Genomic DNA, 14195 nt, shown 5'->3' on the forward strand with positions numbered 1-14195 from the left:
CACGTAGCTCTCAGGAGCGCCGAATTGTTCGGAACTGAATTGTTTTTTTTCCGCCGGCAGAAAAAAAAAAGTCCTTATTTTCTCTTTTTCCGTCATTTCCGTTGTGCTGTGGTTTATTTTTTTGTGCCGCGGGTAATGCCGTTGCGTTGTTTCTTTTGTGTGTAGTGTGAGCCCTGTCGGCCACCGTAGATGAAGGACAGAAGGTTCTGAGTATCATCAAAGCATTTATCTCCACCAGACTTCCGTCTGGCTTACTGCATTTCACATTTATACGTAGGTTTGCCAACATTGTCACTTTAACACAACGGTGTTTGCTAAATCAGCAAAACCTTTCTGCATTTGTGTGTTTTCTCCAGCAGCGGTGTTACTCTGTGTCTATCAAGGAGGAACTTCACTCCTTATGGCTCCATCTTTGTCCATATATCACTTTAGGACCTTAACAGCTGATCATTCCCACAATTCTTAGCTATGGTTGTTTTAATTTTTTTTGTTTTTATCTTACTAAACTCATCTAAAATGATCAAGAACAACTGTGAAAGGGGTGTGGTCCTCTAACAAGCTCACTCCTGACTGGTGAGAGTGGTTGCCATAGAAACGTTAATGCAGACCGACTTGGACCAATCACTGCTCACTGACGATTTCTGGCTCCAACATGGAAAAAGTGGCGACTGAATTGACTTCTTTTGGCTGAAGCGATGGATTTCTATGGGTGACTGGACATGTCTAAAGTACTCACAGGATCTCAGACCCTCCACCCCCCACCCACCTCCCCCAGTCATCTTCAAGGCTGCCGCCGGGGGGGGGGGGGGCAATGCCCCTTCCTGCTACATAAAGCCGACCAAAAAATACCTAGGGGTTTCCTTTTTTTTTGGTCTTGTACCAGAAGCTCAGCCTTGTTCACAGCAACCGTCTGTCCACCGAGTGCGGGGGTCGGCCTTGAGGTCATTTCCAGCCCGCAGCTCCTGGGTTAAACTGCTAAATGACTTGCGTCAGATGCTGAGAGGGAAGATGGAGAACGTGGCCGAACCAGCTTGTGTGGCGTTGCGGAACAAGGCAGGAGGCGTGGGGCTGGCCGTTCGGGGTCTTGATGCTCTGTTGGGGCCACTGGATGTTCTCATTGGTCCTGAGAGCCCGGCTGATGGAGCCATCTATTCTTTCAGCTAAGCTCTAATTTAAATGCCATGTCTCCGGAGACATGACACCTTTTCTCTTTTTTCTTTGAAGTCCTTTAATTCTGATCTGTTGTTTATGTTTGGGTGCTTTTACATATCTGGTTGCATCTTTAATTTAATTTTCTGCGACTGTGGTGAGTAGTTTGGACAGATTCTCCTTTTGTCCACTTGAGGGCGCTCTTTCTCCAACAAACCATCAGATATGTCCTCGGCTTTGTTTTCATTTAGTCTAAAATGAAAATTTGTGTCGACACAAATGAGCAGCAAAGACAACAAGAAAAGTTGTTTCAATTGTCTGATGATGCTTGTTTTCTGCACATTATTTTAGATTAAGCAATGAAAATATATTTTTTAATGGTTTGTTAATTTCAAATAAAATGGCTGCAAAATACGCAAACTGGCAACAAATAAATCTTTGAAGTTTTTAAAATTAGCTTCTTTTTTATCCCAAAAGCCTGGTGTAGGAGGCCCATGAGGGCTTCTGTCTTCATGCCTTTAAGACGCTCTGTCAGTCACACAAATGCATGTTTGTTGGAGACATTTTGTCATGGCGCCTCTGTCAGTCACCTTCCCCCCTCCCTCTCCTGCTCGGCTCTGGACGCGACCAGCTGGTTCCAATCATCACCTCGTTAAACCGCCTACTTCAGGAGATCCAGGACCTGACGTCAACGCCAGTCCGTTGTTCTTACCACGGTGCATAGTCTGGCTCTCGCATGTCTTGTGCCTTACCTTGGCTTGATCACGCTGATTTTGCTTCTCCGTTCTGCTCTCAGGAATCATCCTCACGAGTGTGCTCCTCGGGCTACAGTTCTCCAGTTCCCCTCTACGTCTTCCCTTCGGATCCAGCAAGCCTCAGTCTCGAGCTCCGTCTGCCTCCACCCTCCAGTCAGCCGCCACGCAGCAACAAAGACTTGGTCACAGACTCTCCTACAGAGAAATTAAATCTTCCTTATACTTACCTCTCGTTTCCGAGTTTCTTCCGGGTTCCAGCGCCTGGGTCCTTTCGAAATCCCACGGGACCATGACAGAACGGACTGGCCTTACTCCGGACCCAGCTGACCCGGAAGGACTCCGCCACGCCATATCTGTTCAAGGTACTCTCCTTAGTCGTCAAGCAGACGCCCTTACTCAACTGTCCGCAGTTCAACAGGACCTTTTCCGCAGACTCGACAGTATTACTCATACTCTCGCAGAATTAACAAGGCAACCCTCGAATCCCACAGTCTCAGCTCAAACTGCTGCTTCCGGCAACAACCCGACTTCCGCTGACGCCATGACCCCCGAAAACTTCCGCCTGAAGCCGGAACCATTCAGCGGCGATGTTGCAGCCTGCGGAGGATTCCTCCTACAGTGTCAGCTTATCTTTCAGCAGGCCCCCAGATTCTACCAGTCAGACCACAGCAGAATATCATTAATTGTAAACGCCCTCCGTAACAAAGCACTCCAGTGGGCCCAGGCTTTTTTGGCTTCTAATCCCATTTCTCATCTGCCATTCGATCGTTTCATCGGAGAATTTCGCCTCGTGTTTGATCAGCCTCGCAAACAAGAGGAAGCCACCCGACGGTTGCTTAGCTTAAAACAAGGCAATCGCTCGGTGAGTGAACATTTGATCGATTTTCGCATTTTAGCGGTGGAGGCCGGCTGGCCTGACCCCGCACTCAAGGGTATTTTCTATCAGTCCCTTAATGAGAAAACTAAGGATCATTTATGTTCACAACCCGAACCTGACTCTTTTGAGGAGCTAGTCTCAGCAGCCCTCCGATCTGATGTGCGGCTGCGTGAACGTCAAGCCGAACGGAGCCACAAACCAACCAGTTTCCCTCGGAACCCCGGAGCTCCAGGTCAGGTTTTTTCTTTTCCCGCACACGAGTCCCCCACACATGTTTTGGAGGAGCCCATGCAGATAGGCCATTCAAAACTAACGGCAGAGGAACGTCAGAAACGTCGCGACGAAGGTTTGTGCTTCTATTGCGGGCGTCCCGGTCATGTAATTTCCCAATGTGGAAAACGTTTAAACTCCAGAGCCCCTCGTTAGATGACAGGCCACGGGGGGTCGAAAACGTTCACGTCAAAGAAATAAGGTTTTTGTATGTACCTGTCAAAATTACTCATCAGGGTCAAGTCAGTGAATTTAGTGCTCTCATCGATTCTGGCGCTGAACATAGTCTTATCGACTCACAGCTCGTTAACCACCTCTCGTTGCCTTTCGAACCTCTCGAGTCCCCTATTAACGCTGCCGGATTAGGTGGTAAACAACTTTTTCGCATCACGTCTCGTACCAAACCGGTCCTCATTCTCACCTCCGGCAACCATCGAGAATACCACCAGTTTTTTATCACACAATGCCCTCAGACCCCCATCATCCTGGGTTTCTCCTGGCTCCAAACTCATAATCCACGCATCGATTGGGCCGTTCCTCGCATCACCAACTGGAGTACTTATTGCATGGCAAACTGTCTTCATTCCGCCATTCCCTCCTCTGTTTCCATCACCTCGGAGTCCGAAATGAATATCGACCTGTCCAATGTTCCTTCCTGCTATCACGACCTCAGAACTGTTTTTGGTAAATCCAAAGCCAGTACACTACCACCCCATAGACCATATGACTGTGCCATAGAACTGCTCAACGGCGCCCCACTCCCTAAGGGAAGACTGTTCAATCTTTCCGGTCCTGAAAAGGAGGCCATGGAAAACTACATTCAGGAAGCCCTTTCCCTCCACCACATCCGTCCCTCTACATCTCCAGTCGGTGCAGGATTTTTCTTCGTGCAGAAAAAGGACAAAACCCTGAGACCCTGCATCGACTACCGTGAGTTAAATCAGATTACTGTTAAGGACAAGTATTCACTTCCACTCATTGATTCTGTTTTTGATTCTGTCCAGGAGGCTAAAATATTTTCCAAACTTGATCTCCGTAATGCCTACCATCTGGTCCGCGTCCGTGAGGGTGATGAATGGAAAACCGCTTTCAACACCCCTTGGGGTCACTATGAATACCAGGTCATGCCATTCGGCCTCACGAACGCCCCTGCTGTTTTCCAACGGCTCGTGAATGACGTACTTCGTGATTTCCTAAATAGGTTTGTTTTCGTTTATCTGGACGATATCTTCATTTATTCGTCCAGTCAAACCCAGCATGAGCATCACGTTCGCTTGGTTCTGGAAAGACTACTAGAGAACCAACTATTTGTAAAAGCGGAAAAATGCGAATTCCATACTTCTTCTATCCCCTTTTTGGGGTATATTATTGAAGCCGGTAACATTCGGCCCGATCCGGCAAAGATAGACGCCGTCACTCAATGGGAGGTCCCACAAACCCGCAAAAAGTTACAGCAATTTCTGGGCTTCGCAAATTTCTACAGAAGGTTCATCCGAAATTACAGCAGCATCGCGGCTCCACTCACTCAGCTCACTTCTGTTAATAAGCCCTTTGTTTGGACCCCTGCTGCCGACATGGCATTTAAAAGACTCAAAGGACTTTTTGTCACGGCACCCATTCTGATACAACCTGATGGCAAGAAACAATTCATTGTTGAAGTAGACGCCTCCGATTCCGGTGTGGGAGCCGTGCTATCTCAGCGCGAAGGAACCTCCAACAAATTAAAACCATGCGCTTATTTTTCTCGTAAACTGAGCCCAGCCGAGCGGAATTATGACGTGGGCAACCGAGAGCTTCTGGCAATTAAACTGGCTCTGGAAGAGTGGCGTCACTGGCTGGAGGGGGCAGAACAACCCTTTATTGTTTGGACTGATCATAAGAACCTCGCATACTTACGCAGTGCAAAACGCCTAAACTCCCGTCAAGCCCGCTGGTGTCTGTTCTTCGATCGATTCAATTTCAACATCACTTATCGACCCGGCAGTCGTAACATCAAGCCAGACGCCTTATCCAGAAAATACTCAGTTACGGAACCTACCTCTGCATCCACTATCATCCCCACCTCCTGTTTTATAGGTAATTTCACCTGGGAGATCGAGAACAAAGTCCAACAAGCCCAAGGTGAGATACCTGATCATGCTACCTGTCCTCCTGGAACTTTGTATGTACCCGACTCTCTGAGATCTGAGGTGTTGACGTGGGGGCACGCCTCTAAGATTGCCTGTCATGGGGGGGTTCGTAGAACCACCAACCTGCTACGTCGACGGTTTTTCTGGCCTTCCTTGGAGAAAGACGTCCGTGAGTACGTGGCAGCTTGCTCAGTTTGTGCTCGCTCTAAGAACTCTAATTCACCCCCCTCCGGACATCTGTTGCCTCTGCCCACACCTAGTCGCCCTTGGTCACACATTTCACTAGATTTTGTTACCGGTCTGCCTCCGTCCCAAGGGCACACTGTAATTCTAACGGTCATTGATTGCTTTTCCAAGGCTGTCCATTTCATTCCACTAGCACAACTCCCCTCTGCCTCCGAAACTGCGGATATCCTGGTCCATCATGTGTTTCGTTACCATGGAATTCCTAGTGATATCGTGTCTGACCGCGGACCCCAATTCACGTCTCAAGTTTGGAGGTCGTTCTGCTCCGCCCTCGGGGCCACGGTCAGTCTTAGTTCTGGTTACCATCCGCAGTCCAACGGGCAAGCTGAGAGGGCAAACCAAGAGTTGGAAGCAGCTCTTCGATGCTTGGTGGCGCAAAATGAAGCAGACTGGTCCAAATACCTCATCTGGGTGGAGTATGCTCACAACACTCACTCCTCTACCGCTACTGGCTTGTCCCCCTTTGAAGCCTCCTTAGGGTTCTCACCCCCTCTGTTTCCCTCTCAGGAACTCGATCTGGCAGTGCCCTCGGTCCAGCTCCATCTTCAACGGTGTCAGGACATTTGGCGACAGGCCAGGGCGGCTCTCCTCCGCACCAAGGAGAGCAACTGCCAGATCGCTAATCGTCACAGGGTGGTGGGACCCGTCTATCTACCGGGGCAGAGGGTATGGCTGTCATCCCGCAATATTCCTGTTCAGGCGTCCTCTCGTAAGCTGGCACCCAGATACATCGGCCCTTACGAGATCGACCACATCATCAACCCCTCCTGCGTCCGGCTGCGCCTACCTGCTGCTTTGAAGGTACATCCCGCATTCCATATTTCTCAAATCAAGCCTGTCCGCGAAAGCCCGTTGTGCCCGCCGTCCGCTTCCCCTCCACCCGCCCGTATCATTGACGGCGCGCCGGCCTTCACCGTCAGCCGGGTGTTGGACGTCCGGCGCCGGGGTCGGGGTTTCCAGTTTCTCGTGGACTGGGAGGGTTACGGTCCAGAGGAGCGCTCCTGGATCTCCCGCACCCTCATCCTGGACCGTTCCCTCATCAACGACTTTTTCCGCGCCCATCCGGACCGTCGTCCTGGACCGCCTGGAGGCGGTCGTTGAGGGGGGGGGTACTTTCATGGCGCCTCTGTCAGTCACCTTCCCCCCTCCCTCTCCTGCTCGGCTCTGGACGCGACCAGCTGGTTCCAATCATCACCTCGTTAAACCGCCTACTTCAGGAGATCCAGGACCTGACGTCAACGCCAGTCCGTTGTTCTTACCACGGTGCATAGTCTGGCTCTCGCATGTCTTGTGCCTTACCTTGGCTTGATCACGCTGATTTTGCTTCTCCGTTCTGCTCTCAGGAATCATCCTCACGAGTGTGCTCCTCGGGCTACAGTTCTCCAGTTCCCCTCTACGTCTTCCCTTCGGATCCAGCAAGCCTCAGTCTCGAGCTCCGTCTGCCTCCACCCTCCAGTCAGCCGCCACGCAGCAACAAAGACTTGGTCACAGACTCTCCTACAGAGAAATTAAATCTTCCTTATACTTACCTCTCGTTTCCGAGTTTCTTCCGGGTTCCAGCGCCTGGGTCCTTTCGAAATCCCACGGGACCATGACACATTTTTTTGGCAACAGGAGCCAAACTAAACTTTACATTTCTCCAAAAAGCTCTCTGAGCAGACATGTTAATCATTTCCTCTAAAAAGAGACAAATCCATCAAAAACATGAGGCTAAGGTAAAAAAAACAACATTTTGTTTCTCTGATTTGAAAGTTGCAGCAAAGGTTGCTAAGAGGACATTCCTGACGATGTAAACTATGGAAGCGATTAATTAGCATAAATAAAAAGCAAAGTCAAAACCAGAAATGCTTTTTAATTTTCAAAATGTAGCTGCATTTTTTGACTCAAAATTAAAAAGAAAAAGCAATATTTCAAAATGCTTTTTCATTTTATACTTAAAACCGCTTATTCTGTGTCATAATTAAAACGAAAATGCAAAGAGGGGATTGCATTTGCATTTTAACGTCCACCCCGCGCACCTTGTCACAATATTCATTTCGAAAAAGCATTAGCAGAGGGGAGGCGGGGCGATGACGTCACTGCTTTCTCCGTGTGTCCGGCTGCTGACTGACGCACACACGCACCAGGAGCAGACTGTGTTAGCGGCAGAGACGAGGGTTTTGTGATGGTTGTGAACTTCTGATGAGTTTCCACAGCTTCTCAGGACTAAGTAGCTGCATGTCCGCCTTCTGCGGTCCTCCTCCTGACGCACCGCGGACAAGCTTTTGTTCTTCGGACCGCCAACTGCCTTCGCACAGCGGAGCGCGAAGCTCCCGACGATCGCTGAAGGCGGAAATGCTGCTGCGATCTGAGAAACCATCATATGAATTTGTGTTTCCAGTGGTGTCCAGAACAAAATAAAGACTGATTCCCACATATTTACAAATTTATCTGCAGCTTCGCGGTGAATTTGCTGTTTGATGACAGCTGGAGCTCCATCAACAGATAACAGATTTCTCCATGCTAAACGTTGCTGGTTGGACCAAAACACTCACTCAGCGCGAAGCTGCAGGAGACTATCTTCATAATGTGCTTTTATTACAGTTATGCTAATATTTTACGGCATGCTCTGCTCGATCATATGTTTTTAAATCCGTGCGGTAAGACGACGCTAAAGTTGGCTTACGATTCACAGCTTCTGATTCGCGAGGGAGCTAAAGGAACATTCTGCTGCATTTTTCACATTAAGATCACGTGAAACCGGGTCCTGTTCAAAAACCGCTGGACCTGGCCTGCTCAAACCTGGATTCCTGGATCTTAATAAATCAAACAGTAAATTCAACATCACAAAACCCTCGTCTCTGCCGCTAACACAGTCTGCTCCTGGTGCGTGTGTGTGTGTCAGCGGCCGTACACACGGAGAAAGCAGTGACGTCATCGCCCCGCCTCCCCTCTGCTAATGCTTTTTCGAAATGAATATTGTGACAAGGTGCGCGGGGTGGACGTTAAAATGCAAATGCAATCCCCTCTTTGCATTTTCGCTTTAATTATGACACAGAATAAGCGGTTTTAAGTATAAAATGAAAAAGCATTTTGAAATATTGCTTTTTCTTTTTAATTTTGAGTCAAAAAATGCAGCTACATTTTGAAAATTAAAAAGCATTTCTATTAATCCATTTTGAATGTCAAATTAGACATTTCTAAATGAATTATGCTACACAATTACCAGGGACCTTTTTGAAAATGAAATGTCAAATACTATTTTATTCATCATTTTAATTAAGTGACAGAAAAAGCTGTGTTGAAGTATAAAATGATAAAGCATTTTGAAGTATTGCTTTTTCTTTTTAATTTTGAGTCAAAAAATGCAGCTTCATTTTGAAAATTAAAAAGCATTTCTATTAATCCATTTTGAATGTCAAATTAGACATTTCTAAATGAATTATGCTACACATTTACCAGAGAACATCTTGAAAATGAAATGTTAAATACCATTTTCATTTTAATTTTAATTAAGTGACAGAATAAGCTGTGATGAGGAAGGAAATGAAAAAGCATTTGCTTTTTCATTATATTTTTGAGTCAAAAAATGCTTTTTCATTTTGAAAATGAAAAAGCATTTCTGGTTTTGACTTTGCTTTTTATTTATGCTACATAATCGCTTCCATAGTAAAAAGCAAAGTCAAAAAAAGCAAAGAAAGCTGAAAAATCACCAAGAAAATACAAAGTCTTCATCAAAGAAGCATTGATATGCAAAAGAAAGTACATACTCATGAACACATGTTCAATAAACATGTGTTTAACTGAATTATCTTCAGTAGACATACTGTAGACAGACAGTGGACAGAAAAACCTGTTTTTGGCACAAATGGGACCCCTTAGCGTCTGACCAATAGACTTTACACAGTTCATCCTAAGTTTGACCACAACTGAAGCAATCAATGATAAGTTGATCAAACAGTAATGATGTGTGTTTGACATTTTGGTTCCCATCTATGCCAAACCGTTGCGTTTTGTTACAGACCACCAAATACGACTCGACTTCATGGCCATCTTGTTAAAGATGCTGATAGTTTTACTTTACAAAAAAAGAAAAAAACTGGAAAAGCTTCTTAACGGATTATGATCCTCACTTTTTTAATGCCCTTTTAAGGGGAGGCCGGAAAACATGTCACGATTGAGAAATAAGTGGGCGGAGCTTCGTCTTCCGTTATAAGGTACAGTGCTTACTGTCTGAGTTCATAAAGTGTTTACATAATAACCTATAGCGCTACTTATTTGGCTTTAAGTTGAACTATTCTCTGCAAATATTGGCAACTAAAGAATAAATAATATACCTTAGGGAAAGATGCACATGTGATGCACCTAAGGGGGAGGAGCTACGTGGCAGTGGTCCCCTTCCATGGTTGCCGCATGGAAACAGGCTCCTCCCCATATTATATTATTATTATGGCCTGAAGCAGCATCACTGACTGCAAGGACCAGATTGTTTTCACTGTTGGAAAGATTTCTGCATCTTTGATCAAAAATTTGACCCCCGCCACATGTGTGAAAAGTCACTAAAATGTGCACACACCTAGGACCCGGCAAAAATGAATTTACACCATAGAAAACCCCAACCCACCCATGACGATGACATCACAACAATGTCATCACATTACGTCATGATGACATCATTGTCAAGACACGATGTCAAAGCGTGAACTTACACTTAGTTATGTCATATGTCACGTCATGACATCGTATTGCATGTCATGATGTCATAACATGTCATATGACATCCTTGTCAGAAGTTCATAAATAGGAGTCATGTTTTCTGCCAGATTTCACTTTGAGATTCAAAGAGATCAGCTCTTGTAAGGATCTAAAGATTGTTTGGAAAATGTCTGGAAATCAGAGAAACCACGCGACTAACCCAAACCAGGGATTCTACCGGCCTCACGGGAATCCTCACTTTGGGCAAAGAAACCACCGTGTCCAATTCAACGCGGAATATCCCCCCCCTGGAATGCACGCCCAACATGCACCAGTCCATGTCCCCCACAGGAACCCAAATTGGGGACACAAAAACCCCCATGTCCCCTTCAACCCTGCATTTCCCCCCACTGGCATGCGACCCCCACATCCACCAGTCCATGTCCCCCAAAGCAACCCTAGATGGGGACACAAAAACCCCCATGTCCCCTTCAACCCTGCATTTCCCCCCACTGGCATGCGACCCCCACATCCACCAGTCCATGTCCCCCAAAGGAACCCAAATTGGGGACACAAAAACCCCCGTGTCCCCTTCAACCGTGTTCCCCCACCCCAGAGAAGGAACCCCACATATCCACCAGCCCCTACCCCACACATGAATCCTAATTGGGGACCCAAAAAGGACAATGTCCCCCCCAAACCTGCATCCCCACCCCAGGAAACAATCACCCAAGATCCACCAGCCCCTTCCCTGGAACAGAAGAACTACAGTCATCTGTTCAACCCTGCATTCCCCTTCATTCCCAGTGTCGTTGAACTGAGGGAAATTGCCAAACAATTTCCCCGTTCAGAAAGCACCGACCCTCAGTCAGCCAATCAAAGTCCTCCACTGGAAAAACAAGACAACCAGAATAACCAAGAAAATGTGGCTGCCAGTGAGGACCAGGCATCAAACGAGAATGCAGAGGACATCATAAAAGAGATAACTGACTTGAGAAATCAGCTGATGGAGAAAGACGCATATCTTTCTAAACTGAAGAAGGAAAAACGTGAAGCCCGGAGGGATCGGGGGGACAAGCTTCATAGACTCAATGTGAAAAACATAAAGCTGGTGAAAGAGGTCAAGTTTAGGACCCAGTGTGAACGTAAAGTGGTCACTCTGACAGAAGAACTGAAGGATCTCAATGAAGCTGCTGAAGCAAAGCAGCCAGAATGTGAGGAGAGCGAGAAAAAGGCTCATATCCAAGCATTGAACAAACTGGCACTGCTGAAGAAAGAGCTGCAGGAAAAAACCCTTTACAATCTGCAACTGGCACAAAGACTGAAACTTGAAGAGGATGCAGAGAAAGATCTGAAACACAAGATGGAAGAGATCCAAATCCCATTGGAGACTGCAGTCAATGGGATTTCAGGGAAACCTGCACAAAGTTTCTCTGCCAATGAAGTCCAGCTTCGTGTTGAAACACAAACCAAAGTGTCAGAACCAGAGGTGGTAAATAACCAGGTGGAGGCTGAGGAAACTGACATGTTCTCAGCACCTCAGGATTTAAATGGATGGCCACAAAACCATCTCTCTGAACCAGAAGTGGTCTGGGAACAGGCGGAGTATGAGAGAACTGACGCCATCATAGCCCCTCAGACTGAAAATGAAGAGCCACGAAATGCAGCATCAGAACTACATGTGGTCTCAGAACAGGAGGAGGCTGAGGAAACGGACACCACCATCCTAGACTTTCTGGACACTGGTGAAGCTCAACACCTCAGGATTTCTCAGGAAGAAGTCAGCCCCCCATCACCATCAGAGCCTGTTCCATCAATGGAGTCAGGACATGAGGACAGGGAAGAACCAGAAGCTTTGCCGTCTGAACAGACCAAAGCACAGAAACCATCACTGTGGAAGCGCTTCAAAAAGCTTTTTAAGCCACGCTACAGAAATCACAGAGACAAAGAAAACCAGGGTTAATGTGACAGAGAATTTAATTTAGTTGTAGGAATAGTCTTTTAATTAAGATAAGCTTTAGTTTTAGTCACAATTTAGTCCTGTTGATTTTGTTAGTTTTAGTATCATTTTAGTCGACTGAATTAGAGTAGAGATTCAGTCGAAACAAATCTAGAGTCAAAGGTAAAGCATTTATATGAAATGTACTAAGTTATGAACTTATAAATAGCACGCAAACACTTTACTAATAAAAAAAAACATTTTATTTCACTTTGCTTTCCAAAGTTGTCATTTCTGCAAATGAAGCATCAACAACCTAAAAAAATAAACAAATTTAAAGAAAATAAATTATATTTCAATCACAATTAAAATAAATGTTTGAACATAAAAAAAGCCTTTATTGAAGAGGTAGTCAAGTGGAATAAGTTTTTCTAACATTCAGTTCTTCAGTTCTTCTATGATGTTTTTTTGTATTTTTTGTCTCACTTTTAGTTTTTAAATGTGGAAAATGTTTCTAATGTTTAGCACTTTGATTTAGGTCAAATGGCAAAGTGCTATACATATAAAGTTTGATTAGAAATCTAAGGAATGTAAATAATAAAGATGTGTGTGTAATAGAAAAATGTTCCTGAAATAGTCCATAGTCTTTAGGCGGTCAGGCTTTGGGCAGATGATGTCTTTATTCTGGTGGGATAAGCTCGGACAATAGATGAATAAAACCCAGAGCCTAGACGCTGATGGTGGTTGAAGGCCAGAACACGTTAGAATATTGGTCCAGGTGGAGAATGGGGCGGAGGAGGGCCGGCAGAACCATCTAGAATGTAGAAAGACAAACGTTGCTTTGCTCAACAGTAGCTGGGACAGGCTCCAGCATCCTCAAGACCCCAGAAGGGATAAAGCGGGTTAAGAATATGGGTGGGTGGATGAAAACCAGTTATCATTTACATTTGGCTGCCAGTGACCACAAGACATCAAAAGAAAATGTACATGATATAGAAAAAAAGAACAGCTGACTTGAAAAACAGCTGTTTGAGAAAGATGCACATCTAGAAGAGAAGAAACTTTAGGCCATGGATGATTGGACGATTAAGAAGACGCTCTTTGACCAAAACAGAACTATGGACAGAGAGTTCAAGTTTAGGATCAGAGTGGAAAGAAAGTTGGGATCCTTACAGACAAACTGTTGGAAATAAATCAAGCTGCTAAAGCAAAGCAGGAAAAAGCACAAACTTACACACACACATACACATGGAATTGTGTGCTGGGCGGGGGGCAGTGCAGGCAGAGACTTGAAGAGGCTTAACAAACTGGTTAGGAAGGCCGGCTCTGTCCCGGGCTGCACACTTGAGTCCATTGAGGAGGTGGCGGACAGGAGGATGTTAGCTAAGCTGACATCCATCATGGATAACCCCTCCCACCCCCTGTACCAAACTGTAGAGGCGCTGACCAGCTCCTTCAGCACAAGACTGTTGCACCCTCAGTGTAAGAAGGAGCGCTATCGCAGGTCATTCCTCCCCACAGCCATCAGACTGTACAACACCGTGTCAAAGTGACACTCCACGGTCCCAGGGGTGTTTTTCTGTTTAGTTTAGTCATTGATTCATTTACTTTTGTTGTATTTGTTGTTTTTCAATTTTAAATTGTTTTTTGTTCCTGAACAGTTGTTTGTTTTTGTTCTTGGTGTGAACTTTATTAGTTATTTCTGTATTTTAAAAAAAATTAGTAATGTTTTTTTACAGTTTACATGTTTTGCAGACCGCATGTTTTTTACACTTTTGCAGCTGTATTTATTTAATATTTATTTCTTTATTTAATAAGAATCTCATTTTTGATAATAATTTTTCATAACAATTTTAGGAATATTTTTAATTATCTAATATAAATGTAATTTGTGATGTCCTTTATTGATGTTATATTATATAGATTATTTCCGAATGTCGTGTTGCTGCCACAGATAAATGAAATTTCCCCATTGTGGGATTAATAAAGTCTATCTATCTATCTATCTATCTATCTATCTATCTATCTATCTATCTATCTATCTATCTATCTATCTATCTATCTATCTATCTATCTATCTATCTATCTATCTATCTATCTATCTATCTATCTATCTATCTATCTATCTATCTATCTATCTATCAATCTATACACAA

General features: G+C 45.1%; 1 protein-coding gene across 1 annotated transcript; it reads left to right on the plus strand.

Annotated features, from left to right (window-relative positions):
* The first annotated feature begins 1720 nt into the window (after window positions 1-1720).
* On the plus strand, window positions 1721-6660 carry LOC111947983 (uncharacterized). Its single transcript, XM_078941695.1, has 3 exons — window positions 1721-1865; window positions 1946-2766; window positions 5934-6660. Exons 2-3 carry the CDS (start codon window positions 2194-2196, stop codon window positions 6525-6527), a joined length of 1167 nt encoding a protein of 388 aa, XP_078797821.1. The 5' UTR covers window positions 1721-1865; window positions 1946-2193; the 3' UTR covers window positions 6528-6660.
* The last annotated feature ends 7535 nt before the right edge of the window (window positions 6661-14195 follow it).

Source organism: Oryzias latipes, chromosome 23 (assembly GCF_053564925.1).
Source record: "Oryzias latipes strain Hd-rR chromosome 23, Olatipes_Hd-rR_3.1".
In the NCBI taxonomy this organism is placed as follows: domain Eukaryota; kingdom Metazoa; phylum Chordata; class Actinopteri; order Beloniformes; family Adrianichthyidae; genus Oryzias; species Oryzias latipes.